At 35.1% G+C, this 12,522-nt stretch overlaps 1 protein-coding gene across 2 annotated transcripts in view; it reads right to left on the bottom strand.

The window, feature by feature from the left end:
* Positions 1-12,522, bottom strand: part of LOC145669662 (putative cytochrome P450 49a1) — a 102,293-nt gene that overhangs the window by 44,785 nt on the left and 44,986 nt on the right. For both annotated transcript variants that reach the window (XM_081737919.1, XM_081737918.1), the window contains exons 4-6: positions 8,732-8,848; positions 5,425-5,501; positions 3,339-3,540 (exon numbers count right to left, since the gene is read on the bottom strand). In XM_081737919.1, coding sequence (XP_081594045.1) covers positions 3,339-3,540; positions 5,425-5,501; positions 8,732-8,848 — 396 coding nt within the window. The remainder of the gene's footprint in view (positions 1-3,338; positions 3,541-5,424; positions 5,502-8,731; positions 8,849-12,522) is intronic.

Here is a 12,522-nt window from a genome sequence, read left to right as displayed (position 1 = left end):
GAAGAACACTGCGAAAGAACTGAAAAAACACTATCATTTAAAGGTCGTAAAATGGTCAGAAGTATTTTGAAATAAACGAAGAGTACTTTCAACATTAGGTGTGGAAATGCTATTAAGTCTTTATTAACTAATTCAATGGCATATGGTACCCGAGTACAATGAATTTCATTTCACACTTCAACGAATTTCTTCAGTGCTGCGTTCACAAAAGCTTTCCACTGACTTCTACCCTTGCAAACTGGATCCAGTTTCTACTTTGTATTTCTATTTCTGCGAGATCCATCTTAATATTGTCCTCCCATCTGTGCCTACACTCTTAAAAATTTCCTTGCTCAGAAATGAGAAAAATGCATGTTCAAAACAAAATAAGTAATGTTTACTCATATTTGAGGAAAAATGTCTCATTATTTCCAAATGTGTTTTCATTTATGAGCTCAAGGCAAATTTTCAGGTTCCCATTTATGAGATTTTCTCACTTCTTAAAAATGAGAATGGAATAGTGCGTGATTTTCAATATCATAGATGATTTAAAAAACAACGATAACAATCTTACCGAAATAATATTACTATATTTTACTAGGGAGTAATATTGCTAGGGCTTAATTACTATTCGGGAAAATAGATAAAGGATTTCAGCTGTAGCAGAGTGCGAATGGATATGAGTACGTAGTAGGTGATGTAGCTGAGGTGGCGTATGAATACACGTCATGTGACAGCGGTGAGGAGCAGCATACATATCATCTTTCGAACGTAAGTTTGGGTGAATTGTAAACACTACCATAGACTAAAAGTTACTGTAGTATACTGTAGTATAGTAAAAGTACTGTAGTGTAGAACGCTGACCCCCCCTCATACAGGTTATATAGGCTATAGCAGTCAGGTTGGCTCCTTTATGTATCAAAGCTCAGTACTCAATTTACATAATAACGAGTGCAGCAATAACAAGTGAAGGCGGTAGGGCACGTTGTTTTCTATATTACAATAGAACGGGGAGGCAGTCAATGTTTTACACCCTTCGTCATTCGTTATAATGTGAAAAATAGCTTATGTACGGAAACAAATAATACATAAGTCATCTGTGTAGTTAGAAACAGCGTTACAAAAGTGTGATTTATTATTATGGAATTGTAATACAAAGGTACTTTGTACTGATCACCTAGCATAGATTGGCGCCTCCGTTCTTTCACTAAAAGTAATCGTTTTAATGACACGCGTTTGCTGGTTATTTATGGCATAGTACTGTACGCATTTGCTCTTGATTTAACGTAGAGGCTGCGGTAGCTCAGTGGTAGAGCGCTAACCTCTGGTGCGATGAGGCCCTTGGTTTGATCCCAGGATTCCCAGCTCGCGGCAAGTGGGCTTGCTGGTGGATAAACACAGTGTGCATGGGTTTTCTCGGGGTTCTCCCATTTCTTCCCACTTTCTTCATTCCATTATTTTTTTCATTCTCATCATAATCGTCTCCTTTAGCCTATCCAACACAACTGTGGGAAGTAAAACTCAAAGATTTCATTTATTTTTTTTTAACCCAACGTCCCAGAATTGTGCTCCAAGGCTAAGAAAGACAGTGATACAGATGGATAATAATGGTGTAATGAAAATGTGGACTACGTTTCTTGGCAGTTTTTGCATGGGTTTGTGACCTTGTTTCTAATCTGAATTGAATCCTAGCAGTGGAGTTTCAGCACATTTATGAGGGGCACAAACTGTCGCATTCCCCTGCAGTAATGAAGGTGGAAGGTAGGGGGTGAGTCCTGGAGTTCCGAACCTTTCCCGAAATCGCTATTTTTATGTAACTTTTATCTAATTTTAGGTAAAATTTTACATGTTTTAATACAATTTGTCCTCGTATTGAACTTGGAGCATCTCCGAAATAAATTCCTGCGCGCGTTTCTTGTAGGAGGAAACTGAAGAATCCTGGAAAACCCCACGAACACGGTGTTTCTCATGTAGGTAACTTTTTTATGGTAGAGAAGTAGGCATATTGGGCTGCGATGACTCAGTGGTAGAACTAAACTCCGATGCATGGGGTCCCTAGTTTGATTCCACCTCCGTCAAGTGGGCAGTGTGAGTAAACATATTATGTATGTTTGCTCGGGATTCCCTCACTTTCTTCATTACAGCATTTTCGCTCATGATCATCATAACGTCTCCCTGAGCTTCGTAGCATAAGCGTGGGACGTTACATTCCAGCAGAAATTGTTGCCGTTATTCTGAAGTAGACGGATAATTCTTGAATCTGAATTATCAAAAAGTTGGTATAATGTTGGATCAAACGGGACAATCTTGAGTAAACCACGTCGATGAAAAAGAAAAGTCTTGAGAAAGTGGACAGTGATGAAAAGAAAAATGTTCAACTGTCTGATGCAGTAGGTATAAGTAACGCACCTAAAATACAAGTCATTGTGGTATTCGTGGAATTTTCTTGAGTTGAAGTGAAGATTAAAATGTTATGTTTTAAAAAATATCTATAACTGTAGGTGTTTGTTTAATATAAATTCTGGGTATACTAATAGTTTGAATTTTTTTGCAGGTTTATATTTTCTCTATATCCTTTTCCGTCTTCTCGTATTTGAGAACCCTGTTTCTGTGCACCGTTTCTCGCTTTTGAGGGAGATATTTCTCAAATCTTTTTGAGAAATGTGTTTCTCAAAATTGGGGTTATACGTCTCATTTCCTCAAATGTTACTTTCTCAATTTTAAGAAAAAATACATTTTTTCTCAAATTTGAGAAAGCATTTGCACCCTCAGAAATGAGACATAATTCCTCGCATTTGAGTCATTATTTCTCAAAATGATTTGAGAAAATCGAAATCTCACCTTTAAGAATGTATTACTCGGTGCACAGATAAGAAACGGATGTTCTCAAATACGAGGAATATTTTCTCGAATTTAAGAAACCATTTTTAACAGTGTAGGTCTTCCTAATGGTCGTTTCCCGATTGGTCTTCCAGTCAAGACTTCGAAAGCGTTCCTACTTTCTTCCATGCTCGCGACATGACCTGCTCACCTGAGCATCCTAGATTTTTTGGCCCTAACAATATTTGGTAATATTAAGTCTTTATTATAATAATACAGTTTTTTTTTCTTTTTAGCTTGGACTACTTTTTCTTGGCCCTCTCTTTATGTTTGTTGCGTTCATATTAGCCTTGAATGGAGACAATTTTAAGTAAGATTGCTCACTGACATATGTTTTACAGTTGCTAATGTAGATGAACCATGCAGCTTTCCTGCAGAAAATTCTTCAGTTATAGAAATTTCTTGAAATAAAGTTTTTTTTTTTTTTTTTAAAAAAAAAGACCATTGAAAAGAATAAAGACAAACAAAACAGTACTTACTTGATGTTATAATCCTGAGCTTCAACAAATTTCTTCCATGTTGGTGTCGAAAAGAATTTCCACCAGGGAAACTTCATTTCTAGAATGGTTGAAGTCTCAAAGAAATCGTGTACAGACTCTATCATTCGCTGTGGTTCTGAATTTGGATCCAAGTTAGGGCTTAGACAACCAAGACGAGCGTCAAGGGCCACTACTGCAATTGCTGTACAAATGAAATGAAAGTATTTTGTGATTTTGTATCTAGACTGTACTGATAGATGGTGCTATACTTTTATGCAACGTATATTCAAGTATTACGATGTAGACACACACATTGAACGAAATTATTGCTTGATATTTTATCTGCATGAAATTTTGGACAGTAAAATCTAGATTTTTTTTTCTTATCCTCTTTCGAGGAGTTTAGATTTAAGGCACAGATCTTATCTCATCCCAGTTTGCCTATGTCCTGCCATTTTGATTAATAATTCCTGATATAAAGTCTTGAGTTGAAAACTTTTCGATCGAACACTGAATATTTCTTGTAACTGAAATTGAAAATAACAAACACAAGATCAAACGTAAAGATTATGTAGGATAACTTTTTTTAAAAAGAAATTTTGAAATAATCTTCCATCAAGCTGTTTGAAAAATATATTATTAAATCTTTTCTTTTCTTTTATATGTTTAAATTGTTTTGTTGTAGAAATTGTAAACAGATATGTAAAAAATCTTGCTTTATGGTTGTTAAAAGAAAATTAATATTGACTGGTATTGTATGAAAACATTTAATAACAGATAATCATAACAATTACATTATATTTTCATTAGGTAACGTAGTAGAAATTAATAAATAGGGAATAGTGCAATGGACTTCAAAAATCCTAGAACACTTACATGAAATTATTCAAAATTGTTCAACGAACAGTGTAATCTACAACCTAGAGTAAATATTTATTGTTGTAATTACTTACATTTTATGCGTATTATTATTGTTATTATATATTATGTCTTTTGGCAGGCCCTGGAAGTATTGTTTTTTTTTTAATGTTTTGTCCTGAAATGTTTCTTCTATGATTATCGGCCTCTAGCTTTAGGTGTGGTAAAATACACATAACCAATCGTTCTATTGGCGTGGTAAATAAACATAAAATATTGGATGAGAAGTACAGGTGTGGTTTATAAACTTTATTTGTGTTTTAATTTGTCAAATAAGTGTTTTGTATGTTGCAATACCCTCGTAATAAAACTCCAGTTTAAAAATGGTCTATTTTTAATCTTTTTCGTGTCTGACGGAAGACTGATTGAAATAGCCATCATTAACGTATGAATTTTTACTTTTTTTTTAAGTGGTGGGTAGAGCATTTCTAATTCAGGTGTGCTCTCTGTCGCTAGTGTCGATGTGTCTTATCCCGTACCTCCCTCAAAAGAGGAGGGAGAAGTTGCTGGGGACGAGATCTTTCAATTGTTGGATGTGAAAGGGTTGCCAGAATGAATTATTACACGGACTTCGCTGTGCTCTGTCTTGTTAACCATTCTAAGTAGCCTACGATCTTCACTCGTCAAGATCAAGCGACTGAATGACAAATTGGCAACACAACTGAGGTCATTCACTTCTTTTCCCTAAGCAAAAGTAGGGTTTCCTCTGTCAGCGGGTTGCAGGGGTGGGACAAGTATGTTTTGCATACTTTGCGAGGGCACACCTAAAATAGACAGACTCTAGTAGTAGTACTTTTTGTTATTTTGTTGAGTTGAAAGTTGATGGCCATCAATTTACAGATAAGCATTATTGTTGATTGCTGGAAAACTTGGAAATAAAAGGTGCAAAGGAACGGCCATTAGAGGGTTTCGCCCTCTCTCTTGGCCAGAGGTCTCGGAACATCAATTATTCTTTATTAAACTCATGAGTGGTGAAGGAGCTGCAAAACAAAAATGGCCTCTAGACATTAACAAAAATCAAATATAAAGATATTAAACAATATATAAGTTTATTTAAGTTTAGAAAATAACTTATTTGTGACTCATATTACTTAGAAGTGAGTAATACGGATATATATATATATATATATATATATATATATATATAAACAATTTAAGTGCAACTTACATTCGAGAGCCCACTTAAAAATTTCGTTCTGGAAATTTTCAGGAACTTCCTTGTTCTTTTCTCTTATCTGGTATACTCTGAAACAAATTATTACAAATTCAATTTTTTAAAAAAATCTTTAGTTTTACTTGGAAAGCATTTGAATTAAAATTGTAATACATTTCCTTGTTCTATAATGCTACTGTATGCTAATATTCATTAATTGGAGTGCTTTAAAGTCTCTCCAGCCAGGAAGGTTATTGGACGTTGTTGAGTTATGAAGGTAAGGTTAAGGATAACGATTAACAGGCAGTGACGTAACTAGGGAAGTAAACGGGACTTGTGCCCCGTTCGCCGGATTAGGAGGACGCAAATTTAGGCAAATATTTGGGGAAGCGTTCTGGTTTGGTTGGTCACGGGGCCCTAATGCTAGTTCTTGCCCCGGGCGACGACTAGCGTATTTACGTCGCTGTTAACAGGGATAATTTAAGCTTTTTCCTTGAAGATAACTTGCTGCATACGTATTTTTTTAAAAAAAGAGTTCGTTCATCAAAACTTCCCAACGTATTTAGCCTGTCACTTCGTGTGTCCGGGAGACAAGAAATGACTGGTCTAGTGACAAGAAGTCTCAATTTTGACTTGATTCTGTGAAAAATAATTCGGTAGCACACCAATTACCACACTGTTCAGCCTATTTCTTCAGTTTGAATTTCTTAATTGATTTTCTGAAAATCATGCAGTTACACATTCTACCGTACATACATTTTAACCGTATAATTTGAAATGGATGTAAAAAAAATTAATGTTGAAATGTTAACTAACTTCATTTTTCGTATAAGTATATTTATTAACTTCTATAATAGAGATAAGATAATATCTTCATGATGAATTCTAATTCAAGTATACATTCGATTTCAATCGTTTTTGAACCAAATGAGATCTCATTCGATCATTTTCAGTACGACGTAGATCCAGCGTTTAACGTAAAATATGAATCACATGTTCTTGTACCGAGAATCGAACCCTTGTGTCCCATGCTAAAGAATTTGCTAATTATATACCTACAAAGAAGCTTCAAAATATGTATGCCTTTTCGCAAATTAAACCGAGACTGAATTTATTGTACTCCTCCAAGTGTTGCTCACCTTTAACATTATCATACATAACTTCACAATTGACAATTATTCACTTATTTTTTATTTCAATTATAACTAGAACACTTACAAATTTGTCTCTGGCTTCTCAAACTTGCTATTTTAGTTTAAAGTGTTGTTTAAGAATTCTCATTTAATTCCTATTTGCTTGGAGAAAAGTACATCAAATTTTATCAAATTGCAAAATGCATTAAGAACATATTTTATTTATTTCCTTCATAATAATTTGTAAATGAGTATACTGAGGAGTCCTCTCGTCTTTGAACCAATACAAATCTTTTTTTCAAAAGAGATAGAAATAGAAATTCTTTACATCTTGCTCATGCTGAGATGAGACATAGCGTCAGCACAGAGCTTAGAGCTTCTTCCCTATTTCCTTCACTTTGCTGCGAAAGTCGACTTTAGTCGATCTGAAAATTTTTGTATTTCGCTGCCAAAATCGACTTTAATCCTCAACGTCTATACTTTTTTTTATTATACTTCGCTGTGATAGTAGATTTCAGTCGCTCATTATATGCGGAACATGTGTTAGTGATAATGCGTTGCATTGTGCTACCAACTGGCGGTGATTTCTTACAACTGTGCAGTTCAACACGAATGAATACTAAAGCTTTGCGTCATTTTGTTGGGGTGTGTTTGCGAATTTGAGGCTAGCTAAGTACGGCAGAAAACAATGCCAGTCAACAGTAAGACAATCAGCGACAGAGAAACCACATAGCCATATAAGAATTTTATGTATTTCAAATGTAACGTTATAGCACTAATGTTATACAGTATTGTATAATTTTGTACTTTGTCAATTCCAAATATTCACATTTTATTTTGCTGTGTGTCATTTGTTGTATATCATATCATTTATTAGAAAAAACAGTGACTGAATTTGGCTGTTCACACGTTTATACAATTTATGTATTTTTAAAAGATATTTTGGTGTATTTAAACCATGTTTCACGGAAATATGAACATGTCATTTTGTCGGGTGCTTAATTGACCATTTTCCAGGAACCACTGGAAAATTTAATTCCGCAGCGAAAGGGTTAAGAGTGAGATTACATTGTAAGCAAAGACTGTAAGACTGGTAGGTGTTTTTTTTTTTTTTTTTTTTTTTGTTTTGTTTCTGTAAGACGTGAATGTTAGAAAGAGCTCAGATAGAACACATTTGTATTGTATTGTAGTAAACGTCTCAAAAGACACGCAAAATAACTTAGCCACTGTCTTGGACAAGACTTACCTACAAAGGTAATTAAACCTGTATAATGTAAAGATTTGATTTACGCAAAAGAAGGTAAAAAGTAATAAGGGTAGGAAAAAGTAATAAAACATGTACAAAGTAATAATTATGATAAGGTAAAAGGATGTGAAAAAGAAATGTGACAAACGGGAAAAGGTCAAAATCAGGTGAGAAGTTCAAACAGTTAAAGAGGCCAAGATTGACAGGGCAAAAGGTAGAGAAAAGTAGGAAGTGTAAAATGATGGAAAAGTGTAGAAGGAAGAAGGGAATGTATGAACGTATTAAGGTAAAAAAAGAGTGTAAGTATCAAGGATCTTATAAAATAGAGGATCTGCCCTTACAATAAAATCTTGAAGCCATACGTCACAGTTTCGCCACCCCTACTCTGTCCACTCAGCCCAATAGGATCGCAATATTTTGAGCCAACAATCATGGCGGAAACGAAAGTAGCCAATCAGACGATGTCGGAAACGAGAGTAGCCAATCAGACGTGCCGATGCTCGGTTGTTTTTTGGCTTCACCGATTTAATAGGATGAAGATACATATGGGCAGATCCTCTACTTATAACATCCTTGGTAAGTATAGTGTATGTGTATAGAAAGTCCCATTCAACTCTCGTCCTCATAGAGTACACAACACACGATGCACTCGCTGTAACGGCCCCTGTCGAACTCCGATAGAACACAGAGAGTAATACCAAACAACCTGGTTTACGCTTTGTTGCCAAATCTCTCATGGACATCAGTCAGAGTTGCAAACTTCATATTAAAATAACTAAAACTGTAGTTCGGTCGTTCCTCGTTCGTAACACAAACATGAATATATATTGCTTGGTATTAAATTAGTAGGACTTTGTGATAACATTATAGAGTCTAAACTGCTTAGAAGGAATCTATACTTACGAATGGTATACAAATATAACGTGTTAATTATTTCACTCACCTTTGTATAAAATCTTCTGCAACATCGTTTATTGGCCCAACATACAGTTTCACAGTTTTTGGTTGTAACATTGGTTGATTCACTTTAGACCGGAAATCATGCCATTCCTTGCCATCACTAGACAATAAAACATTATTATTATTATTATTATTATTATTATTATTATTATTATTATTATTATTATTATTATTATTATTATTATTATTTATTATATCGTCGCTGTGCCTCAAAGGGCCGCTATGTTTTAAAACCACAACTTTTCAGGAGGAGCAAAAAACATTCCGAACTCTTAAAATTTTGCTAAATTCACGAAAATATTTGACAAATAGGATAAAATTGGCTCTGCGTATACTATGCACTTGACATTGTTGTAGCTTGCTTTAACAGCATTATATTACTATTTTTGTGTTTACGTAGCACCTTTTGTGCCTTTATAAGCACATAGAGGATTTGTATACATTAATACGTACGTGATAAGAACAGAAGCCTAAAATTTCAATCTATAATTTTTCATTGTTGTGGCGAAACAATTGAATATTCACTTATCACATTATAAGGGAAGCTGCCTGACAGCTTTCTGGTTTATTTGCACGGCATAACTCATTCTCGACAAAAACCTCACATAGCGATTCTTCGAGGCACAGCGACGATATCTTAAATGCAAGTTTCTTTCTTTTCTTTTCTTTCTTTCTTTTTTGTTACATTTGTGACTGAGATCAGAAATTTGAATTTATCTCTGTATTTAACGTTAATCACAATTCTCAGTAAATTTGAATATACATGTGACTGGAAACATAAATTCTGTCTTTGCATTTACCTTTGAATACAACTTACATAAACTTGAATGTATCTTAAATATGAACTTGAAAGTAATTTATTGGCAATAAAAAGTTAATCTCGGTATGAGCTTCAAATGCTAGAAGACTTAGAAGTTCAATTCAATTCAAAAGGTCAATTTGGTTTACATAGGGTAAGTTCTTCAAACAATTAGATGATTTGATCGTAATGTAAATAAAAATATTTAAAAGAGATTAACAAAGATATAGGCTATTCTTTATGTTTGAATGTAGTTTTCAGAGATTAAATAATTCGGTTGAAATAGGTTCGAGGGACGGAAACATGTCCAGTCTTAAAGGCCCACAGCAAGGTAACGTATGTTAAAAAAATGCACAAAGTTTGCAACACTGCAAACCCTCACAACAGTGGACCGTGGCACACGATATGAGATATGCGGGAAGATTGGTGTATCTGTCGTGCATTAGCCAGTGCAGGAGAAGAATGACGCACAACGAAATGAGTTTGGCGTTAAATGAGGAACAGCGCCGAAAAATAATCGTGCAATATTGGAAAGACAATCCGAATGTTAAAAAGTCAGACTTTGTGAAATGCTTCCCAAGTGTGCGATATTCAAGACGAACGGTGTATAATGTTGTGTCGAAAGTAGAGAAGGGTATGAACGTGGAAAATACGGTCGGCAGTGAATGGAAATCGACTTTAAGTGATCCCAAGCTGTTGAGACAACTTCGACGAGCAACTGCTGTAAGGTGGCAAAATCGTACCGAGAACTTGGTAGGAAATTTCACTGTGATAAAAATACAGTGAATGATGCTTTACAGAAAATGTGAATGTTGCCAGACGTAAACGGGAAACTATGCCGAAGGTTACGGAACAACAAATTTTGATTCAGAAACAACGTTTAAGAACTCTGGTCACCAAAACGTTCATTGCCAAAAATGATGTACTCCGCATGATGGACAATGAGACATATTTTACATTAGACGGTCACGAGTGGCAGTCAAAATCGTACTACGATCTAGGAACTGGTGATATGCCTGATTCAGTGCGTTTTCCTCCAAAATCAAAATATCCACAAAAGATGTTCTATGACTTGCGATGAGTGAAAAGGGACTCTCGAAACCGCAGTTTTTCTCCACCGGTCTTGCGCTAAACATTGAACATTATGTGAAGTTCTGTCTGCCGAAAGTTAAACAGTTTATTAACACGTATGATCTTGGAGACAATGTGGTGTTTTGGCCAGATTTAGGATACCCACTACGCTACAGCAAGTCTTGCAGTCATGCCATATGCCAAAGATCAAAGTCCTAATGTTCCTCAACTTCGACCTATTGAGGACTTTTGGGCAAATTTAAAGAGACAAGTGTATGCTAATAATTATCACTCAACATCCGTTGCAGGTCTCATCTGACGAATCCGCAGATGCTTGAATGAAATTGATACATCGTGTTTTGCGTCACTCATGCAAAAAGTTCCCTGCAATTGTCGCAAGGCCAGCATATATGCCGTAAATCTGTTTGTACATTAAAGTCCAGATGTCATTCTTGTTCAAAAATCAGAGAACGCAACAAAATTGCGGATGTTGAGTGATATCCGCAATTATTATAATTTTGTGCAAATTTTTTCACCATACGTTATCATACAATGGAACCCTTCAAATGTCCATATTTTTCTATCATAACTTTCAATAAACTTCGTTATAGGTGCAATGTGATGCACGTTTTCTTTAAGTCTTTCCAATAATTCTCATTTCTCGTTATCTAAATTGAAATTAGTCACAAGTAAGGAATGATTTTTTCCATCTAAAGAAAAATGTTCTAAGATAAAAACCAGACGTTATCCAACAAGAATTACAGAAGAGCTAAAAATCGCTATATCCGTAATATACTGGAGTGATGGTTACTGAATATTGTGATTTGACAGTCTCTGTCACGGTCACCATCCCAGTTGACCTCGAACTCTTCCAGTCATTGGGAAGACGAAGAGAAGTAGTAGGGAGAGAGAAAGCTTATCCCTCGGGCAAGGTCAATGACTGGACAGTCGGATATATTTGCAACTATCGAGAGTGATGGTATCTATTTTTAAGAACATAATAGTTTCAAGAAGGTATGGCCTCTTAGATCCCCTGATCTTACGCCTATGGACTTTTCATTGTGAGGATTTCTAAAGGAACTGCACTATTGTGCAAAACACGAAATATGGAGCACTTGAAGAGAAACATTATGTCCTTTATTTCTGAAATTTCTCCTGTAATCTTGCCTAAAAGTGTAATTTCTAACCTGGATAAGAGTGATTAAAAACAATATGGAAAATCAAAGAGGATATTTCAGCATTTACGATGAATTTTTGTATCATATAACTATTCTGGTAATAAATGCATTCTCTGAACGTGGTTGCGCATTTGGACTTTTGAATCAATTTATACAACGTGTACTTTCTTTAGCTCTATTCCTTGAAGCTGAAATTAGCCAGGGACAAAGTAGTACATGCATTCCATTTTAGGGAACACATTTAACGATATCCTTCTTAAAAATCACTCGATTGAGACGAAACATAAAGAATTCGTTTCTTTGGGTCTTCCCAATTGCATGATTTTTTTATGTTTATTTAATGAAGTTTAGAATACCTTTTCAGAATCGAAGCTGTATGAGACGTTGACCTACAGTTTAAAGTGCAATCCGTTCAAATTTGAAGGCTCTCCCTCCGAGAATCGAACCCGGGATCATGTGCTTCAAAGGTGCTAGCTCTAATCACTAGACCAGCGATGACGATAGAGTATTGTTTCATGCTGAACTCGCAAATAATAACTCAATATACTCCCAAGTTTAATTAATTGTTTCAGTGTACCTTCTGTAACATAATAATAATTACTTGCTGTTAATCCTTTTGAATTTCAAGTAGTATATACGTTTATTGGTTGCAAATGAATCAAATATAAGGTGAGATTCCATGTCTAAGAAAGAGAAAAATGTCTTGTTTCTTAACTGATCAACATG

The sequence above is a fragment of the Thermobia domestica genome, chromosome 14 (assembly GCF_964235325.1).
Source record: "Thermobia domestica chromosome 14, izTheDome1.hap1.1, whole genome shotgun sequence".
Lineage (NCBI taxonomy): Eukaryota > Metazoa > Arthropoda > Insecta > Zygentoma > Lepismatidae > Thermobia > Thermobia domestica.
This window is presented reverse-complemented; position numbering and strand designations above follow the sequence as displayed.